This window comes from Malaya genurostris, chromosome 3, assembly GCF_030247185.1.
Source record: "Malaya genurostris strain Urasoe2022 chromosome 3, Malgen_1.1, whole genome shotgun sequence".
NCBI lineage: Eukaryota > Metazoa > Arthropoda > Insecta > Diptera > Culicidae > Malaya > Malaya genurostris.
The window spans coordinates 159,330,797-159,355,097 of NC_080572.1; the positions used below are offsets into that span (position 1 = coordinate 159,330,797).

At 34.0% G+C, this 24,301-nt stretch overlaps 1 protein-coding gene across 5 annotated transcripts in view; it reads right to left on the reverse strand.

Moving 5' to 3' along the window:
• The window catches only part of LOC131437398 (homeotic protein female sterile-like), a 145,053-nt gene that overhangs the window by 87,453 nt on the left and 33,299 nt on the right, over nt 1-24,301 (reverse strand). For all 5 annotated transcript variants that reach the window (XM_058606708.1, XM_058606706.1, XM_058606705.1 and 2 more), the window contains exons 2-3: nt 18,065-18,341; nt 17,839-18,003 (exon numbers count right to left, since the gene is read on the reverse strand). In XM_058606708.1, coding sequence (XP_058462691.1) covers nt 17,839-18,003; nt 18,065-18,274 — 375 coding nt within the window. In that variant the 5' untranslated portion in view covers nt 18,275-18,341. The remainder of the gene's footprint in view (nt 1-17,838; nt 18,004-18,064; nt 18,342-24,301) is intronic.

The following is a 24,301-nucleotide window of genomic DNA, read 5'->3' on the forward strand; positions in this document are numbered from 1 at the left end:
GCTTTAATTTGAATCATGATTCGTGAAAATCGGCGTAACCATTGCTGAGAAATCGAATTGAGTTCCGGTTTTTGGAGATTTTCTTCACTATTATCGGTGTTTTCGGAAGCGGAAACCGGGGACCAAAGTAGTTTTAAATAAATGTGCACCTCGATTCGCCATCGCTTGTGAAAAATACTCATGATATTGAAAATTTTCACTAATCGCACTGTAATACCGGAAAATTGTATGAGACTATAAGACCATTCATTTGAATCTAAGTTTGTGAAAATCGGTCACGCCATATCTGAGGAACGTGTGTAACTATTTTTTTTCTCCATTTTTTGTGCATATTACCCTGTAATTCCGGAGCCGGAAGACGTATCGAAATGAAACTCATGAAATTTGTAAGGAACCTTAAAACCTTTTATTTGAATCTAAGTTTGTGAAAATCGGTTCAGCTATCCCTGAGAAAATTGAGTGACATTATTTGTCACATACACACATACATGCATACATACACACACAGACTCTTTGTGATCTCGACGAACTTAGTCATGAAGGATTAACATCCTTAGTTAGTTTGTTAAACAAGATTCGAACCATGTCTGTATTTTTATGTAGGTTTTATCATCCGGTAATCATGTAATCGAACCCTCCCGATTCAGTCTTCCTGGCAACCGAAAAACGTTATCCGAATACCTTTATTACATTAGCAAAAGATAGTACAATACAATGCAATTTTAACTACTTTGCGTGCAATTAGTTTGGGGTTTCGCGATAGGAGAGCAAAATTTTGACACATTTTGGTGCCATCTTAACAACAGAGAAGCAAATAATAAAATTAAACAATAGGCATGATGTTAGATAAGGTCGAACGCGACATACTGCACTTTGAATACTCCTATTTTCTCGTTTACTTTGATCAATATCAAATTTAAGGTGCAGGGTTCATGAATTTTAGTATACTACATATATATTGGGGAATGTTGAGACATATTTTTTTAAAAGTGTTTCATATAAATTCAAGCAAATTTAAGTTATGACTATTAATTTTTTTAATAGTGTGTTGATCAAAATTTCAAACTTTTTTGAAATTGGTTCTGCATATTTTTACATTTTTGAGATATTGATACTTAAAACTACATATTCATGTAAATTAATTGTTCAAAAACTTTTTTGTTCGAAACTTAAAAATATGCAACCTACATATCTACAAAAATATATATTTCGATAATTAAATTAAAAATGTAAACGCTATATGTTAATAAAAATACAAAATTGGAAGAAATGTATCCAATGAACAATAAAAAAAATCTTTAAAAGTCGTTTCAAAGAGTGTCTCCCTTAAGTAAAGTAAACTTGATATCATTTTTCATCAAAATTCAACGAAATATATGTATATATATATATATATATATATATATATATATATATATATATATATATATATATATATATATATATATATATATATATATATATATATATATATATATATATATATATATATATATATATATATATATATATATATATATATATATATATATATATATATGTCTCTTGGTAAATTCCACACAGCGCCGATCATTACAAAACTGAATCTATTTTGGTAAGGGCCGTGAAATAATCAAAGTATGAGGTGGAGCTAAGAAATGTAGAAAAAATCTCTCACGCTTCATGCATTGAGAGACAGTGTGTTTTATCTAATTGCCACTTATTATGTGCGCTTTGTGTAATCTGAATCATTCGAAAGCAACATGCAAGGAAAATCTCTTAGTTCGGTCTTAGCGCTTCTACAGCACAAACTTTTCATTGATTCACAATGACCAATATTATTCATCTGACTCCATTACATACAATCCATCAGCTGGTGAACGATATCAGAACTTTTTCTTCTGCCTACAGCGGTATTTCTAAGACAGTCATATGCAGTTCGCCAGTAATTTATGTCGTTTTCGCTTGATGCCAAACCCAACCCAGTTTCCACCCTAACTGCTGTCAAATCGTTTGTTTGAGCTAGTTTCGAACCTAGTTTCAACATTGTTGAACTGAAAATCAAGTCAGTTTCGAACCTGGTTTCTATATCAGGTTTGCTCAAACTCCCGTTGCTAAGTGCGAAACCAACACAATGTTGTGAAAAGTGTTTGTTTGATGAAACTACCCTGGGTCAGTTTCAGTTTTCTCAAGCGAAAATGACATTAGTAAGCAATAATATTGATACCCAGTTAAGCACGTGTTTCGAATCACGTGGATCGAGTATGCATGTGAAATCTCCACACAAAACATCGCGCTGCGCGCCAAACAATTTTTTCAACGATCTAGTATTCTTTTCTTCGTCGGCCAAACACTTATGCAACTCGTTGCGCGCCAAACATCAATCGTAGATCTAGCAATCATTGGCTACTTTTTTAGTGGAAAATTCCATTGTCCATACAAAGCAACTTTATGGATTTTTCCCACTTTTCCGACAAGTTTTCCTAATTTTTTTGATGTGCGAACCCGGTGGGGGTAAAAACTGATCAAAGAAAAAAAAAGAATAATCCGTCCATCCGTTTTTGCGTGATGCGATTACAAAGAATAACCTCTGCATTTATATATATACATATATATATATATATATATATATATATATATATATATATATATATATATATATATATATATATATATATATATATATATATATATATATATATATATATATATATATATATATATATATATATATATATATATATATAGATTTGTTGCCAAAAAGTGCCACGCGTACTTTAGAGCTCTAATAAAGTGGACACTTTTCAGGTACTGTGGTACTTTTGGTTGCTTGGAGAGACATTCTTTACTTTGTTGCTTGAAGAGACATTCTTCACAGAATATTTAATAGAAAATGGCAGCCTCAATCCATTATAGTAATCATCTTGAACATTGATCTAATTGTTATGTATTATGTGCGCTTAGTATAATCTAAAACATTTCAAAGCAAGATTCAAGGAAAATCTCTTAGTTTTACCTTTGCGCTTCTACAGCACAATCTTTTCATTGATTCATTCAATAATATTAAACTTAAACTCGCTCCCGCGATGACCAATACTATTCATCTGACTCCATTGAACACAATTCATCAACTGATGAATGATATCAGAACTTTTTCTTCTGCCTACAGCGGTTTTCTTGAACATATGACTGAACATTCCATCAAAGTCATTTGGCAAGCAATAATTTTGATACCCAATTGACCACGTGGCTCGAAATGACATGGATCAAGTATGCATGTGAAATCTCCACACAAAACTACTCGTTGCGCGCCAAACAATTTTTTAAACGATCTGGTATTCCATTCTTCGACAGTCAAGCACTCAAACAACTCGCGCGGAAAACATCAATCATAGATCTAGCAATCATTGACGACTTTTGCAACGCAAAATTCCATTTTTCATACAAACAACTGGACTTTTCACACTTTTCCGGCGGGGGTAGAAACTAACCAATAAAAAAAGAATTATGTTAATCCGTCTATGCGATTACATACAATGACCTTTGCATTAATACAGGGTCCGGCACTCGAAGTGTAACCAATTAAAAAGGCCATAAATTCAGTTTGGAAAATTACTTTTACTTAATTCAAAGTACAAAATGTGTAAAAATAATACAAAATTCAGAATCAATTCACTTTTGCTCGATATGACCACCTTTTGCCTTGACTTGATGACTTGAGAGAGCGAAGGAGTTGCTTCGTTTGGCCGAATGTGACTTGCAGGTATTTTGGCCCACTCGCGGACAATAACAATTCGCATCTGGTGAATTCGAGAGCCATTGTGTGGACGTGATGAAGTTCGGAACGTTGTTTTTCAGCCATTCTTGGTTCACTCGAGCTTTGTGAGACGGTGCCGAGTCCTGCTGAAACGTCCATGGTCTGCCACCGAAATGTTTGTCTGCCCACGGCTTCGAAGCAACCTCCAGAATACTTTCCCGATAATATGTCGCATTTACCTTGACGCCAGGCTCGATGAAAACGATTGGAGAGCGCCCATCTGCGGTTACAGCGGCCCAAACCATTATCTGTTGCGGGTGCTGCCTCCTGGTGGCCAATCGATGACACAAATTCTCGTATGAACGGTCGGTCAAGCAAACCCTATCGTTTTGAGAGTTTACGAATTGCTCAATTGGAAAAATTTTCTCGTCAGAAAATACAATGTTCGGAAATTGACCGCTTTCGGCCAAACGAAGCAACTCCTTCGCTCTCTCAAGTCATCAAGTCAAGGCAAAAGGTGGTCATATCGAGCAAAAGTGAATTGATTCTGAATTTTGTATTATTTTTACACATTTTGTACTTTGAATTAAGTAAAAGTAATTTTCCAAACTAAATTTATGGCCTTTTTAATTGGTTACACTTCGAGTGCCGGACCCTATATATATATATATATATATATATATATATATATATATATATATATATATATATATATATATATATATATATATATATATATATATATATATATATATATATATATATATATATATATATATTGTATTGTAAGATATTATATTATATTGTATTATGCTCAATTATATTGACAACGGGGAGGGGCAGAGAGTTCATCAGGGTATCTTACAAGTGAATGACTGGATGATGGAGTGGATTGCCAACCTGAGTCACGTGGGGGAAGCTTTGTGTTTCTCCACAAACAAACCATCAGGTGGGTTTAAGCTGGTACAGCGAAATTCTTTATTATATGACCGGATGTTCTTGCTGGAAGTCGCCGGGTCCTCAAAACCTATTTTGGCCTTCTTAACAGCAGTTTTATGAAAGCTATCTGATAATAAAATTCGGATCTCCTGTAAGTCTACCCGCATACACTGGTAATACCTTGGCTTCACACATATAGACATTTTTATTAAAACTTCACATAAAAATTGAATTAATAAACAGGTGTGATTTATTAGATCTCACCAATTCCCCCAAATCAACCGTCGTTAATGTTTATCCCCGAAAAAAGGATTAAAACTTTGAAAAACCTTTCAGTATGTCATATGAGATGAAATAACGAGATAGTTTAGACATTCACATTATTAATGGCTTACCCGAAAATTTCATATTACCACACATTTGGGCATGTTTTATTTCACAAATGATCTAAGATTTAAATCTACTATAATCGAGAAATTTAGGGTAACAGAGGTATTTTGGCCCACTTTAGGATCGATTTTATTTTGGCCGACTTTGTAAAAATATCCACCAAATGTTCTAATATCTTTGAAAAATCCTTCCGCAATAGGTAATTTAATGTGATTAGCTTCAAACTGATGCAACATGGGTTACCTAAGATCGATTGAATCCATATAGTTTGTTAGGTGGGCCAAAATATATGAAGTGGCCAAAATACCTCTGTTACCCTACTAGTCTTGAATGATGACAAACGAAGAAATCATGTCGGTTTGCTATGTTAAGAATATGTTATATCGGACTATAACAATACTTATCTTCGGAAAATCAAAAGATAATAACAGGTCAGAAACAATGGATGTTTGTCAGACTGTCAATATACTGAATAGTACCCAGTAGAAATATAAAAAAATCGTGCACATGTGGATGTGGAATTATCGAACCAAGTGAATAAATAACAAATAAAACATGAGTGTAACGAAACAAGAATAAGAACAAAATGAGCCAAACGGAAATCGACCTGATTCGTGGTGCTAGTTGATTTTCTATCTCTTTCGCCAAAGGCAAATGGCCTGTTTGTATGCGAATAGTACGGCCAGCTATCCAGACTATTATGGCGTAGCGATCCAACTTGGTAAATGAGAGGCTTCATCATAATTCTGTGCATATCTTCTACGGCTTCGTGTCAATGACATTTATAACACTTTTAGGAAGATGATAGTCTTTCATTATATCTGCTTACACCAACCACTGTAGGTTGTTCACTAATCGACATGATTTTTGTTAATGTTAATGATCCAGAGGAGAACATGTTCATTGAGATAAATAACGAACAATAACAGCGAGTATCTCGAAAATTAAAAAAAATACAAAAAGAACACAGAGAATCACTGTAACCGAAAAAATTCACTATAGCAAAAGTTAATTGTATTATACAGTGGAATATTGAATATTATTGTTTAATTCATTTTCATACATCTATTTTGAAAAGCTTGAGCATAGGAAAAATACTCTGAATGTCCCATCTACTTGAATCAAGCATTACTATTAGAATATCTACTCGTCTTTTCTAAAGAACAATTAGAAATCACATGGATTTAGGAAACGAGGAGCAACAAACAGTATTACTAATCTCTTCAAACTCTCAGTACGACATATGTCGGAGTCAGAGTTGCCATTTTAAAATCTGTGTTTCAACTTGAAAAATCTGTATACCATCTGTGTTGCATATTTTCGATCATAATCTGTGAAAAATGTTTTAAAAATCTGTCATTTTTATGAAATATTCATAAAAATCTGTGTACTGTGACACAGAATCTGCGTAGAAAAATAGGCAAAAAATAAGTGGTTTTACACAAAAACCTGTGAATATGGTAACTCTGGTCGGAGTGCGTTGAAGCATGCATAGCAAACAGGTGAAAAAAGTGCATGTGTATGCGTATGGCGGTATTTTTCTGGTACATACATGTCGAGGCATTCGAAGAATTATAAGTAAAACTATGCATTAAGCCTCAACAAAGACACGAAAGGAATCCAATGTACGTACACTCAAGCCACCGAGACAGAAAAAGGGGAAGATGAGAGAGAGACTGTGTGTTGTACCCGGGGTTTGGGACGAGGTTAAGTGTTGTTCGACATGAAAAGAAATTGGTATGCTGGAAATTATGTTGGTATATTCAGCAGCAGAAGTAGGCATTCCACGACCACCATCAGTACACCATTGACTCGATACGCTTTAGAATAAAAAAAACTTCTGAAGAACCAGGAAGGAAGACTCTCTTCCATCTATCCGTATTTAGCACCACTGTTGAAAAGAATAGCGAGTGACTCTCGAGCACGCAAACATACCCAGTAACAAGAGTTCTAAGCGCACCGATGCTAGGGATATCGCGATTTTTTTTCTCAACATGAACGACGACTGTGATGAGGATGACGACAACGACACAAACATGATTTTTTCTACTACTTCAACTTCCTTTCTATTTCTGTGTGAACAAAAGCTTTTCTGCATTGTGGCAAAGTTCTGTACATCACTGAAGCGATTATGTCGATTTCTTTTGCAATGAATGCTTTTATCATCTCAGAACGATCCCAGTGGGACATAGAGTTTGAGTGTATATATTTTATAATTTTGCGAACATTTGTCGTGAATTTGGAAGAGCTTTGCGACTCACTAATTAAAAGCAGCTGTGGTGAAGATAAAAACCATCCAATTTCATTATTCAAAAATCACACAGTTTATCAATCAGAAAATATGTAAATACTAGTCTTCACAGTACTATGCACCAAATGTCTTCCGAAGATATTTGCAAGTGGTTAGCTTGAATTCTTTATGTTAATTATTTGAAAATTACATGATTGATGTTACAATAGTAGTGTGACCAGAAAGTTTTATAATTCGTGATCATGAATGAAAATGAATGGGCTTAGTAACAATAACATATTGCACTGGACTTATTCACAAGAATCTATACAATTAAAACAAATCTTATGATTTTACACATAAATTTACAACTTACAATCATAAAACTATGCAATTCAAAAATTACATGACTTGAAAACTAATGAAAAAAATAATTAAAAACCTTTTTTCATCCACCTAGTGGTGTAATGATGCCTTTCTCATATTACTTATATTTTCAAATATATAAGAAGATTTTGTGAAGAAATTTTTTTTCGAACCTTGAATAACATAAGAAACTTTCTTTTGGTATAAACTAACATAAACAGTTATGTCAAGTTAATGAGAATATTTCTTCATTTTGCATCGTCGCCCTAAATGATTAAAGACTCTTTACCCTATAGATCTGGAAACGGAAATCGGACTAGGATGAAACTAAACAGCAACCTATGAGACTATAGGAACTTTTATTTGAGCCTGTTTGTGGATATCGTTCAAATCATCTCTGAGAAAATTGAGTGAGTCTCGTTTGAAACTTTTTGACCACTGTTTCAGGTACTTTTGGAACCAAGAACTTGGAATCAGTGTAGCCGAAGTCGGTTTGTTCAGTAAGTAACTAATATAGCCTACAAATAGAATCAGTTTTAAGCCAATCCTAGAAGAATTTTACTCTTTTTTGCATCGTCGCTCTAAATAACGGTGTGAAATTCAATAGCAACCGATGGGACTATGAGATTTTTTATTTTATGAGTGACATTATTTGACTCATACTCATACACATACACACACACACATACACATACATTGCTTAGCTCGATGAACTGTGTCGAATGATATAGAACATTTAGCCCTCTGGACCAATTTTCGCTAGTCAATTTTTCAAGTAATTGCATAAACTTTCTATATGTTATGAGAAAGGCAATAAGTGTACTTTTATAGAAAAGCATTGTTATCATGATCTTGTAATAACACTAATAAGTAGATACAAATTCAATAAGAGAATTAGAAATTTACACTTTTTCGCCTGAAAAATATCAATTTTAATGCGGCAACCCTGCACGCTATACGAAATTGAACAAAGCACGCTGCGAACGGAGAGAAGCCGAAACTGGGGATTAGTAGTTCCAAATAGTTTTATATTTTCACTATTTAACAAGATCTGACAGCTAGATGAATTTAACAGTAAGTTTTATTAAAATGGGTACTTCGTTTCGTAAAAGCTTGTGAAAAAATACTCATGAAATTGAAAATTTTCACTAATCGCACTGTAATACCGAAACCGGAAGTAGAATCAGGATCAACATTTCGGGGAATTTTTAAATTATTTTAAAACCTTATATTTACTTCTTAGTTTGTGAAGTCGATTAAGAAATTTCCGAGAAATAGAAGGTGCATTTTTTAATAAATTTGCACATATTTCATTGTAATTCCATAACCGGTTTGTGAAAATCGGTTCAGCCATTCCTGAGAAAATTATTTGATACACACTCCCACACACACACACACTCCCACACACACACACTCCCACACACACACTCCCACACACACACACACACACACACACACACACACACACACACACACACACACACACACACACACACACACACACACACACACACACACACACACACACACACACACACACACACACACACACACACACACACACACACACACACACACACACACACACACACACACACACACACACACACACACACACACACACACACACACACACACACACACACACACACACACACACACACACACACACACACACACACACACACACACACACACACACACACACACACACACACACACACACAGAGAGAGAGAGAGAGAGAGAGAGAGAGAGAGAGAGAGAGAGAGAGAGAGAGAGAGAGAGAGAGAGAGAGAGAGAGAGAGAGAGAGAGAGAGAGAGAGAGAGAGAAATAAATTCCAACTAATCGAGTATAAATAACAGTCGAAATCAAGTACGTAAATATTTTCTAGTTCAAACTTATTTCAACATGTTAGGCTCGTTTGAAAGCTACTGTTGGGTCATTGATATAGTTCAAAGATCAAATGGCTTGTCCTTTTTTAGTGATATTCAGGGTTTGGATGAATGAAGCAGTGAAGATGAGTATACATGCTTTATGAACCATGTCGCTTTTGAAGAAACGTGAGCCTTGTTGCTTTATTGGAATGTCTGTCCATGCACGAGAATGGAAGAGAGCTAACAATATTCACCACTACTACTGTTTCTCCTTCTCACGGTTTCTCAATATTCACGGGGCTAGAAAGTGACGAAGATTATACATTCAGTTTTCGCTAACAGACTGATGATTGGCTCTTAACTGTCGAATCGCTATTCAGCAGGAACTTGATTTACCGAAGTAACAAGAATGCAGGAGCTAGTTTCTAAAGCTTGCTTCAAATAGAATTGGAACAAAGACAATTGCCTGTATTTCAGTTATTTATTATTGTATTCAAGATCTTTTTTTATACAAATGTAGCGTTTTCTTCATACTTTTAAGTAAAAATACGGATAAAATTATTCGTCACGGTTTCGAAGGAATTCTCGAATTTTTCCTGTAACACGGCTCAGTAGGCGGCGCACACCTTCTTCGTCCATCGTTTTAGCTATCTTATTCCACCAGGTCGTCATCTGATTGATGTCTTTGACAACCTTTCCCTTTGCCTTGAGTCTCCTATTCATGATTGCCCAGTTTTTCTCAATAGGGCGGAACTGGGGGCAGTTGAGTGGGTTAAGGTTTTTCGGAACAAACTGGACCACTTTCTCTGCATACCATTCTTAAACGGCTTTGCTGTAATGACAGCTTGCCAAATCTGGCCAAAACATTACAGGATGGTCGTGGGATCGAATGAACGGCAAAATTCGTTTTTGGAGACACTCTTTTTGGTATAGTTCCGATGTCATTGTCTTATTTGTAACGAAAAGTTTCGTTTTTTTGCCGCAGCTGCAAATGCCCGGCCAAATCATAAATTTTCTTGCAAATTTGTCGGCAAAAACAAATTTAAATTTGGCTGGAACATCCCCCCGAGCCGTTGCCAAGTAAAATTTTTGACCTGGGATTTGACCGAAGTAAGCCTTGACACAGGTTTCATCGTCCATCAGAAGACACCCGTTGAACTTGGTCAGCACCTGGTCATATAGTTTCCGAGCACGAATTTTGACCACACTATTTTGTTTCATGGTCCGATTTGGCTGTTTGCTAGCTCGATACGACTTGATTCCTTCCCGGAGTCGAGTTCTCCTCACGGTACTATGGGCAGCACCGAATTTTCTGGCCAAATCACGGTCCGACAGATTAGGATTCCTCTTAATCGTCTTCAAAATCTTACCACGCAATTTCCGGTCGTCAGTTCGACTCCGACGATCGGCTTGAGGCTTCCGAATCGTCGTCAATGTTTTCTTATACCGTTTGATAACGCGCCATACGGTATTTCTGGGCAATTTCAGCTGTTTAGCTAGCCTAGATGCAGACCACAATGGATTTTCCAAATAACTGTGCACAATTTTTTTTCCTTCTTTCGGCTTCCATGTTGATTGTTTACAAAGTACAGTCGATTTTCGGAATGTCAAAAATCATACGTGAAGCTGACAAAATTCCCGACACGTGGGCGCCAAGAGCTTTCAAATTCGTCCACCAGGAGCGCCACAATATGAGCAAAAGTTTGTTCCAATTCTAAATGAAGCAAGCTTTAACACCCAACAAACGAAGCGTTTGTTTGTTTGCAGTATTTGCTGAGGTCACCAGATCGCCATTGCTAATTGCTGCTACTTCTGTTTATAATATTCAAGTATAACTAAGAATTCTCACCCTCTATTAACTTTAACACGAATTAAATAAGTGATATGAAACAGTTTTCGTGGCATAAAGTCATCAATAACATCCGTTCGCGCTCGAAGAGCCAGTCACCAGTCTATTAGCGAAAACTGAATATATAATCTTCATCACTTCCTAGCCCCGTGAAGATTCTTAGCTTGCAGTTAAATATTTTGTGAGAAGATCGACTCTCAGACCAACGAGAGAGAAAATTATATTCACGGCTTCTGTGCTTCATGAAGACTCTAACACCAGTACACTGTATCATCTGTGCATATATGGAATATATTTGCTTCCACTAGCGATTTGTTTGTGTGGTTCTTTTTGGCTGGAAAGGCGTCCTCTTTGTGAGCGGTGGAATTGTTCGTTCACAATGCAATGGAAACTATATATTCCTTCACCAGTGAATGAATATTCCAAACCCTGGTGATATTTATTAGAGAGAAATTGAATATGAGGAAAAATTTCTGAGGTATACCCCCCCCCCCCTTTTTCACAGGGTAACCGATTTTTCGCTAAGTGTTATTGTTTTGTAGTATTAGTATCTACAAACATGTTCGTGCAATATTTCGTCAATATTCGAAATTTTTGTACTATTTCTAGTTACATACATATTTATATACCTTTTCATTGGAATGCTCTCTGCAACATAAGTTCTTTTTCGAATTACCCGAAACTTGACAAATAGATAAACAACTATTTTTGGCAGAAAAAGAAAATGTTAAATTGTATGAGACCTTCCATTTGAACATAAGATTGTTAAAATCTGTCACATCATCTCTGAGAAAAATGAGGAAGTAATTTGAAATAGAAAATTTTCCGCTAGTCACCCTGTAGTTCCGGAACCGGAAGTTAGATCGAAATAAAATGCAGGAACTTTGTATGGTACAATTATACCTAAGTTTGTGAGAATCGTCTCAGCCATCCCTGAGAAAAGTGCAACAAAAATGTTACATACATACACTCACACACATCCATACACACACATAAGGACATTTTGCATACTCGACGAACTTAGTCGAATGGTATATGAAACTCGGCCCACTCGACGGTTCAAAAATCGATTTTCATAGTGATTGGATAACCTTTCTATATGAGAAAGGCAAAAACAATTGTGAAACTCGTGGGAACTACTACATAATAAAATTAATTTATGTTTACAAAACATACAAAACATAATTTCTAAAGAATATGTTGCACATCGTGAAACAAATGTGGATCCTGAAAATTATTCTGCCATGAAACTGATAATGTTACATATTGCAGAATTGATCGCTAGTGCTTTTGTAAATAGAAAATCGAAAAGAACTGAATTTTTAAGGTGAAACATGTATTGGTACGCTCGAAATTTTCAAGTAGCTTTAAATTTACGCGTTTTGATAATGGTACACCAATTTTTGTGAAAGTCTATTCTTCCTATAGAGAATCATCAGAATGGTCATTAAAATATGTACAAGATAACCTTCGACCAGATTGCAGAAGAAAACATTTCGCTAACTATAACAGTCAACTCATAATTCGATAGAATTATTAAAGGTTAAAAAATTCAGTTTTCGCATTCTAACTTTTTTCACATTAACTCTAGAGAATTGGTATGTTCAACAAAGTGTTAGATTTTGTAAAAATACGTAAAATTGTAGAGCACTTTAACGCTCTATGACAATTTTTGAAATATTTATGGATAGTTTTATATAAAAAATAAGCATATTTCGTGCCTAATTATTTCAGAAGGTTGCAAAAAGTTGCAGATCAAACCACTCTAGTTTAAAATTACTTTAAATTTACATCAAAACCTTTAATAAATGGTTTGTATCCTATAGTATCCTAGGCTTCTATGAGCGAACGTATATCTGATGTATATGAGATTCATGGACTGTACGTATTAAAATATTTTATTACACATAAATAGAATGAACATAATATAAGATATATAGGTTCAACAAACTCTATTTCATCTTTTGAATAGTTCAAATTAAAACTTCTATGATGAATGTTTACAATTGTCATTATATCTCAACAACCTTCTTGCATCCGGTGAAAATCTTCATGGCGTTTTCGATAATTTCTTCCAGTTAGTTACTACGGAGTCAAAAGACAAAAGAATGCGCATGAATGCATCTTTGTTGGTTGAAAATTTGTACGATTTTCTTGTATGATAATAAAATTCTTAGTTCTTGTTATGAGAATCTTGTTTTATTTTCGAGAAAGTTAGTATCAGAAATCAATTAAATCACTTACGATGAAACTACATTTTAAAGACAGTAACAAGCATGTAATAGTATGAGTTGTTGCCAATTTCGAAATAGTAGATATTGAATTAAGTAATGTTCTTTTAATGACCAGATGCTTGAATAATGCTTCCGTAACATTAGAGTACGTCAATGGCCGTTATATATATATATATATATATATATATATATATATATATATATATATATATATATATATATATATATATATATATATATATATATATATATATATATATATATATATATATATATATATATATATATATATATATTTATATATATATATATATATATATATATATATATATATATATTTCCACCGGATGCGAGAAGGTTTTTGAGTTACAATGATAAGTGTAAGCATTCATAACAGTAGTAGTAGCATTCATACTTGTAGTTTAAACAATTAAGGGAATGAAATAGAGTATTCTGAACTTATATATCTTATATTAAGTTCGTTTAATTTATGCTTAAAAATATTTAAATACGTAAAGTCCATAAATCTCATATACATCAGATATACATTCGCTCATAGAAGCCTAGGATACTATCGAATACAAACCATTACTTCAAAGTTTTGATGTAATTAATTGCAAAATATACCTATTTTTTATATAAACCTATCCATAACTATTTCAAAAATTGCCATAGAGCTTTAAAATTCACTACAGTTTTACAAAATCTAACACTTTGTTGAACACACGCGCTGGAACATGGTCGTTTGTTTCCGTAAATTTGCGTCAATAGCTCCTACACCTTTGCCGAATACACCAACAAGGAAAAGTTAACGATAATGCCGCCAAATAAATAAAAGCATGAAATAGCAGTTTTGAACCACTGTGCAGTGTGTTGAATATAAAACTGTTCACGCAACGTAATGATTCAAATCATCTAAATAACAGAAAACATGAAAATGTGAGTATTGTATGAAGAAATGCTCTGCGCTTTGTTTTTTTTATCATTAAAAATTAAAGTTGAATTTATTTATTTATTTATTTATTTATCGGGTCCGACTTTTGTGATACTACAGTGCGTATTTGTTGATTTTGATCAGCCCATGTGCTGGAGTTGCACAAACCAGTTGCTCAAGCGGTAATATATACATGGGAGAGTAACTTTGATGAACTTAACTTTTCGTTCAATGGTCTGATCATTATTTCAGCAAAATGAAAAATAATATACAATTTTTCAGATTGATTCAGAATACATAGTTTTCATTGAGTTTGTAATGTTCTATTTCTGCAACTTATATGATAGTCAATGCTCTCATGTCTGCAGTTTTACGCTCATTTTAAACAGATAAACCTTGCACAACTTTTTTTAAATTGTAACTTTTGAATTTCATATAATTGGTTTTCTAAAAATGAAGAAAACTGCACACACTGACCAAAAAATTTATGAGTGATTTAGTTAACCAGTTTGAGACCAGTTTTGATGATTACACTCAATATTGTTAATAAAGTTTTAATTAAAAATTGGAAAGCCAGATCAGGATAGACTTAATTTAGCAGATGGAATCTGGATAAGATCCTACATTTGAAACTTAGTTTCATTTTTGAATCTTTCGTGTGCTACTTGTGAAACCGGTAACCTCGAAGTTTGTTTCGGAATCAACGAATATTTTCATATACTTTTAAATTCATTTCCACTAAGTTACTCAGCACTGAAAATAGTAAAAATTTGGAAGAATTTGCTTCTTCGTATATCTTCTCTTCTAAAAAACATCATGGGATCATAAGAATTTTTATCTGACCCCGTCGTGTATAAACATGAAGTAATTAACTCATTATGTTCTAGCAGACTGCGGCTCGCTTCCCACATGCGGTTTTTTGGATGTTTCCAAGGACAGTTCCATATGCAAATTTTATTTATTTTATAGAGTGCAATGAGAAGTTTAAATTGACAAGAAAATTTTTGTGATTCTTTGGATTTAAAAACATGAATATATTGTAAATTAGAATTTTTGGAAGCTTCCCTACACTTGTCCTACCGTATGAAATTACATGCGTAAAAATACCAAGCTTTCAATATATGGTTGCATAGTAAATTCAATACCTAAATTGTGTGTCAACACAGTTATTTATTTTTGCATTTTATATTATTACGCACAATACAATGGGGAGAACACCTAGGTTATGATAGTTTAGGACCTGCAAATCTAGGTGATTGTATTGTCCCCAAATTGGAAATAATTTAACACTCTCATTACCCTGTCATTTCGAAAGTGGTGGTCAGTAATCGTAAAGAACCAGTTTAATATGTGTTTTATAGGTGATAAAAAGCGTTACTCCAAATATTACAGAATATGTACAAATTAACTCTAGCATATTGTACAGAAGAGGTCACTAGCATATTGCACAGAAGGGAAAAACGTTCACACGTAACAAAGTGGAGTTGGGTTCGTGTCTACGCTATAGGCTTTGATAAAAATCAAACCGAATTATGGAACTCGAAATGAAAGATTTTTGTTGTTCGAACTCTTGTTCGAAAAAGTCGATTCGTTTTGTTAACCTAATGTCACCCCAGATTTTGACGTTCTCTGAACTAACTTTTGCATTACATAGCCATCTATCGAAAAAATAGAGTAAATAAAACTGCTTGCATACAAGTTAGGATTTTTCTTGTCGATTTTCATCAGCGGTACGATACACACTAAAACAAAATAAATTAGAGCGTATTGGTGTTTATTGTAAGAAGGTGTCTTTGCTGCACACTTTCGATTTTAGCCTGTTAGGCAGAGATAAGAATCTTGCAAGATTTGTATAAAAGTTTATTTGATTGTTCAACGAATACATATATATATATATATATATATATATATATATATATATATATATATATATATATATATATATATATATATATATATATATATATATATATATATATATATATATATATATATATATATATATATATATATATATATATATATATATATATATATATATATATATATATATATATGCTTGAGAAAACTGAAACTGACCCAGGGTAGTTTCATCAAACAAACACTTTTCACGAAACTGTGTTGATTTCGCACTTAGCAACGGAAGTTTGAGCAAATCTGATATAAAAATCAGGTTCGAAACTGACTCGATTTTCAGTTCAACAACGTTAAAACTAGGTTCGAAACTAGCTTCAAACAAACGGTGTGACAGCAGTTAAGGTTAGGTTTACCATCAAGCGAAAACGACAGAACAAGCTTATACATACGAATTATAGTTGTTTTGTTTTGAGCTTAGTTCAGGATATATTGTACGTTTCTAGTGGCATCACTTTAAATGATCGTTTTAAATATACAACAATCATCATCTCATATTCAAAAAGCAATCGGTGTCAATCTTCGGACACCAATATCCCGTTTCCAGAGCTTATAATTACCTACTGAACATTCACAAAAAAGCTAAGGAGTCTTTCGGAGTCTCACAAAACAGCAATCATGCTCCTTAGATGTTTTCGATAATCACTAAAGACGTTTTTCCCCCATGATAATGGAAATGCAAATTCATCTATGCAAATGAAACAAAAATGTGTCTATAGCACTTCTTTGAGCTAATACAAACGATGAAAAAGTTCGTTGAATGGTGTGTGTCATGTCATTCCAAGTTTTTCATCACTGTTGTTTGTCATTTCCAACCGTAAGAATATCGAACTTTAGTTTCTAACTATTTCGTTTCATCTAGACAAATGTCTGATGAGTCATTAAACATAAATAAACAAAAGCACACCAATGTGATCATTGTAAGCAATAGCTGGATGAAGAAACTTGTTGAAATCGCACTGTTTTAAACATGTGATAGACAGTTATTTATTTTTATGATTGTAATTAGGAAGTTAAATTTTGTGTGCTCCAATATTGACTAGTTTTAATTCTATGAAATACAAGTCCACCCCATATTTCTATTTGGATAACAATTTTAGAATCGATGGAGTAGAGCTTTTTCAAAATATTAACTACAAAACAAATCTGTCATATGAATCTGGTACTTGAAAGAATCTTTGTTTATTTAAATTATTGAAATTTTTCAACGAACGATCTAAGGCACTTTAAGAATAACTGAGGGACTGAGGGTGATGTATAAGATATGTTAATAAGTATAAGTTTTTCTGGATCGACAGGCGAATGACATAAAGGTTAAAACCTCTACAGAAGAAAATATATCTAAAAAAATTGTTTAGAGTTTGAATTACCTGTAATTCTGCCTCCGACACATCGATCTCCCCGCGATAAACAAATTCTATGATAAATTGTAAATCCGAAAAGCATATGTCTGCTGGTAGAATAATTGTTGGATGTTTACAGGGATTGTCTAGCAATATTTTTTGAAAATATGCCGAGCACGCCGAAAGTACCACCTAAAATAAAGTGCATTAGTATATTGCTTGGTAACCTGAATGTCAATCGGCACAGATTTACCTTGTGTGCTTTCAATGAATTATATTCGCATGCTAAAGTAACATCAACAAAGGACTGTGTCTCCAAAAGTTCGTGAAAAACCGATGTCATGTTTGACTGATAATTGTTCCATCTTAGACTAAAATACTGATGCGATGACCGTGCGCCTTTCGCGTACGGAGGTGTCGCGGGATACGTAGAAGGTGCTGTAGTTGCTGCTTTGGCATCCATATTTTTGGTATAGGTTTTGGATATTTTATAGTATTCTTCCGATACTTTGATGGTGGCGTTACGATTTCTGTAAATGATAAGAACACGTACGCGATTAGTGAACAAGCTTCTCTTAATACATAAACCTGTTGAGTTTAAATGATACGCATATAGTACATCTTTTATTATTAGTACTATTATTATTGATGTTAATGAAAATTAAAATTAATTAAATTAATTAATTAAAAGGAATGAACAAGTAAAAATGTGATTGATCTGTGTTACTGATAAACTATTTAGAAACGTCGGATTAATGACAGGTTGACTTGAATTAATGTTGCCTATGTACAATGAGTATAACGAAGTAAAAAATGGACTACATTATTTCATAGACTAAAAAGATGAATACGAAAAAGACACAGTGTCAGTCTACACTAACCAGTATTAGAAAAAGATAAAGTAAACATCCTTCGGAAAATTTCTCCATTCGATTCGAACTCTGGTTTTGATAGCTACGAGAATCAAAAAAACCAGACCCGTTCAATAAAACAGTTGTGATTTATTTATCAGTTATATAAAAACTTCAAACTAAACAAGGACCTTGGGTCTAGTGGGAGATTGATTGTACCTATTATCTTTCTCCGGACAGCAACTTGAGCCAATTAGTTCTGATTCCATGTCGTAAAAGGATACAATTACCGAAGTTTCTCTTTTCCTACTTTCAATTACCTGATGTTTTCAAAGTGGAATCCATAACTTCGGTCAACATAGTATTTTTATTTCATATTACTTCTCATTGTTCAACACTAGACGTGGTGGTGAGCTTATTCCACACGCGTCCCACATCGCGTATTTAATTATGAATTTAGTTTTCTAATTCATATTCCGTCAGGATAGTAGTGAGTCCAATTTGTCCGCGTCCTTTGTCTCTATTTCGAACATGGCGATTCATCATTCATTCATATATTAATCAAGCGCAAATATCTTATTTATAAATAAGCTATTTTAATGTTTTGTTTAATGTTTGTATGAAACAAATTTGTCTTGGAACTGTTACGATGGTAGTAGTTACAAAGCAGAAAATTTTCTTGTGAGGAAAACCGAGGATACTGTCAAATAAGATATTGCTCTCTTGCCAACCGGAAAAAACTGATTTTCGTTAGAAATTTACCAATACAGTTCGGCTATTACAAATCAAACGTTTATTATGAATAAGTTGTTACTCCCATTTTTGTAGTTTATTCTTATAAAATAATTGAAATATTACATCATTAAACAGGCCATATCGGTGTCGTCGCGAATCGGTATTTTGATAATTACTCTATATATTTTATTCGTTTTGAGTTCGATTACAGCTTACGACCATTGCGTGTTGGTTTGTAAATAATTAGATATTATTATCTTGTCTACTGTCATACTACCTTGCCTATTACCGTTTTTTCCCGGGTTTTGCCAGGTTGTGAGATAATAATTTCCGGTTTTTCGAATAGCCTCAAAACGCCTCTGTTCAGTTTTTGCCTTTCTCATATAGAAAGGCTATGCAATCGCTGTGAAAACCGACTTTACAACCGAGGCCCGCAGGTCCGAGTGTCATATACCATTCGACTCAGTTCGTCGAGATTATAAAACATGTGTGTGTGTGTGTGTGTGTGTGTGTGTGTGTGTGTGTGTGTGTGTGTGTGTGTATGTGTGTATGTATGTATGTATGTGACAAATAATGTCACTCACTTTTCACAGACATGGCTGAACCGATTTTCACAAACTAGATTCAAATGAAAGGTCTTAAAATCTCAAACAAAGTTCCTGAGTTTCATTTGTAGCCGACTTCCGGTTCCGAAATTACAGGTGGATATGCACCAAAAAAGGAAAACAATAGTCACACACGTTTCTCAGAGATGGCGTGACCGATTTTCATAAACTTAGATTCAAATGAAAGGTCTTATGGTCTCATACAATTTTCTTAAATTTCATTTGGATCCGACTTCCGGTTTCGGAATTACAAGTAAATAAGTATTAATTTATTAATAAATGCGCACTCAATTTTCCCGAAAATTTTTCAATCGATTTTCACAAACTAAGAAGCAAATAAAAGGTAAAATTCTTTAAAAAGTCTCCGAAAAGTAGATCCAGATCCGACTTTTGGTTCCGGTATTACAGAGCAATTAGGGAAAATTTTCAATTTCATGAGCATTTTATCACAAGCGATGGTGAAACGAGAGGCACATTTTTATCAAACTTACTACTAAATTCATCTAGTTGGCAGATTTTGTTAGTTAGTGAATATATAAAACTACTTTGGGAATACTAGTCCACGGTTTCCGCTTCCGAAAGCACCGATAATAGTGAAGAAAGTCTCCAAAAACGGAACTCACTTCGATTTCGCAGCAACGGTTAAACAGGTTTTCACGAATCATGATTTAAATTAAAGCTCTTATTGTCTTGAAGGATACTGTGCAATTTCATCCAGATACGACTTCCGGTTCAGAAATTATATGGCGATGAGTGTCAAAACATTCAAATCGTCATTCAAAATGACGATGCAAAACTTGTACGCTTCGCTACGTACTGGTACTAAAGAAGAAGAAAACACTACCTTTGTCACATTTAAGTCTATATTTTTCAGGTAAAAAATATGTAAATTTGTAAATCTTTTATTCAATTTGTTTATACTTGTTAGTGTTATTACAAAATCATGATAACGATACTTTTCTTTTCTAAATACACTTATTGCCTTTCTCACATAGAAAGTTTATGCAATCACTTGAAAAATTGACTATTGAAAATTTGGCCAGAGGGCTAAGTGTTCTATATCATTCGACACAGTTCACCGAGCTGAGCAATATAACGGGTGATTTTTTAAGAGCTTGAGAACTTTTTTAAACAATAAAACGCATAAAATTTGCAAAATCTCATCGGTTCTTTATTTTAAACGTTAGATTGGTACATGACATTTACTTTTTGAAGATAATTTCATTTAAATGTTGACCGCGGCTGCGTCTTAGGTGGTCCATTCGGAAAGTCCAATTTTGGGCAACTTTTTCGAGCATTTCGGCCGGAATAGCCCGAATTTCTTCGGAAATGTTGTCTTCCAAAGCTGGAATAGTTACTGGCTTATTTCTGTAGACTTTAGACTTGACGTAGCCCCACAAAAAATAGTCTAAAGGCGTCAAATCGCATGATCTTGGTGGCCAACTTACCGGTCCATTTCTTGAGATGAATTGTTCTCCGAAGTTTTCCCTCAAAATGGCCATAGAATCGCGAGCTGTGTGGCATGTAGCGCCATCTTGTTGAAACCACATGTCAACCAAGTTCAGTTCTTCCATTTTTGGCAACAAAAAGTTTGTTAGCATCGAACGATAGCGATCGCCATTCACTGTAACGTTGCGTCCAACAGCATCTTTGAAAAAATACGGTCCAATGATTCCACCAGCGTACAAACCACACCAAACAGTGCATTTTTCGGGATGCATGGGCAGTTCTTGAACGGCTTCTGGTTGCTCTTCACTCCAAATGCGGCAATTTTGCTTATTTACGTAGCCATTCAACCAGAAATGAGCCTCATCGCTGAACAAAATTTGTCGATAAAAAAGCGGATTTTCTGCCAACTTTTCTAGGGCCCATTCACTGAAAATTCGACGTTGTGGCAGATCGTTCGGCTTCATGATGAAATGTCAGAGCATACTGAGCAAATAATAATGCATGAAAATCATAACCTCAAAAAATCTGAGCAAATACTAATGCATGAAAATCCTAACCTCAAAAAAAATCACCTTTTATGTTTCTGTGCGTGTATGTGTGTGAGTATGTGTCAAATAATATCACTCATAAAATAAAAAATCTCATAGTCCCATAGGTTGATATTGAATTTCATTGAATTTCACACCGTCATTTAGAGCGACGATGCAAAAAAGGGTAAAATTCTTCTAGATTTGGCTCAAAACTGATTCAATTTGTAGGCTATATAAGTTACTTACTAAACGAACCGACTTCGGCTACACTAGTTCCAAGTTCCCGGTTCCAGAAGTTACGGAAATAGTGGTCAAAAAGTTTAAAACGAGACTCACACAATTTTCTCAGAAATGATTTGATCGATATCTACAAGCAGGCTCAAATAAAAGTTCCTATAGTCTCATAGGTTGCTGTTTAATTTCATCCGGGACCGACTTCTTAACATAACTTTTTACAAATTGAAAAGGTTATGTTAGTTTATAGCCAAAGAAAGTTTCTTATTTTATTCAAGATTTCTTCACAGAATCTTTTAGTGATATTTTTGAAAATATATGTAATATGAGAAAGGTATCATTACACCACTAGGTGGACGAAAAAAGGTTTTTTTTAATATTCCTTTAATTCAAGCTTTAAAGATATATCCCATATCCAAAAAGGAACATTATAATAGGCCCGCTAATTGAGGATTGAAGTACTTTTCGGGTATCTCGATGTATAAATAGGAAATATTCATTGTGACTAGTGCATATAGGAAAAACATAAAGCCTTTTTTGTAGTCATCTAGAGGTTTTGGTTACACGTAACGTTTTTTTTTGTTGAATACATATGTTTGAAAAAAAATTAATAAAGAAACTAAATCAATAAGGCACAACAATCCCTAAAATTGACGCTTGCCACTCTGCAAAACCAACAACAATCTATGCCTGCAATTTCAAAGCATTTTGTACAGAGCTTCCTTCGTTCCTTCCAAAAGTGAAAATGGAGATCTCAGTTCGATGGACAAATTAAAAAAGACATGATGGCACAGCGAACCTCACAATATCGTCATTGCCAGGGTTTCGACCATGGTACAACAAATTGTCATATTGACATACGCTGTTTAAATTTTAATAATATATCTTTTAGACAATAAACAATAGGTACATCCGTCATGTTATCCCATTTTTGAAATGCAGTATGTTTACGATTTCAATGCGTTGATGAGCAAATGAATCATATGATAGCTATAAAACGCATAAGATATCGATCTATTTTTTCCTAATAAAATTCTAAACGCTAGGCATCTCTCGTGTAGTTATCAGAAAAATGATCAGAAAGTACGACTTCATGATGAACTCTACGTTGGTTTTTAATAAGTTTTTTTCCAATAGCCCAACTAATTTATCTTCTATGAGAAATCCTTCTACAATTGATCTGATTCTAGCACATCAATTTAACATTTCTAGTGAACTGACTTTAATTCAGATCATCTACCAATAACATTCGGTGTTTCAAATTAATTAATGATTATTTCAATTAGTTATACTACCACCTTAGAAATAATCGGCTAGGATGCAGATCTCATATCATAAATTCAATTCTCCTTCATCTACATCAACATTACCATTCTTGTGATCCTACTATGGAATAGTTTAGGACCTTCAAAAGAAAACTAAACATAGATACGATTAACAAATCAATCCATACTCATAATCTTTCTAAGATTCTATACTGGCCCTCAGAAACCGGTTTCAGCTATCTCTTTTACTCCCTGAAAACAGTGGATAAGATCAAACTCGACAACTAGTCCAATTTTGTGAGTCCTATTGTCATCTCGCAGAAATATGAACATAACACAAGTATTGTCTCAAGATGACATTACTGAGACAAATTATGATGAGATAAGGGTAATCATTAGCAAACATGAAGGCTCTTAAGAATTTTTAGTAGTTTTATTAAAACTTTTCCCGATGTTACCTTGAGACTTTGCCATCAAGTGTGTTGAATTCTTATTCTTTAAAATCCTACAGAAGCATCCAAATTATCCTTACTTTTGAAAATGTGCTTTCATTGTGCTATTATGGTAACAACTAAAAAAGCTCTGATGCTTCCTGATTGATGTAAGACTACTATTAAACCTTTAACATCGTTGGACGAAACATGAGGTGTTGGCCCAATTTCCAATGGAATGTTCAACATAGAACCTGTATGGGGCAATAAGTTGTTTCAACTTGAGCTTGAGCTTGAGCGGCCACCTCTGGTTGCCACGCCTTTACTGATAGGCATATTGCACAGAGAAATTCTGAAATATTAGACCTGGGAATGGCAGATCAACGTTCA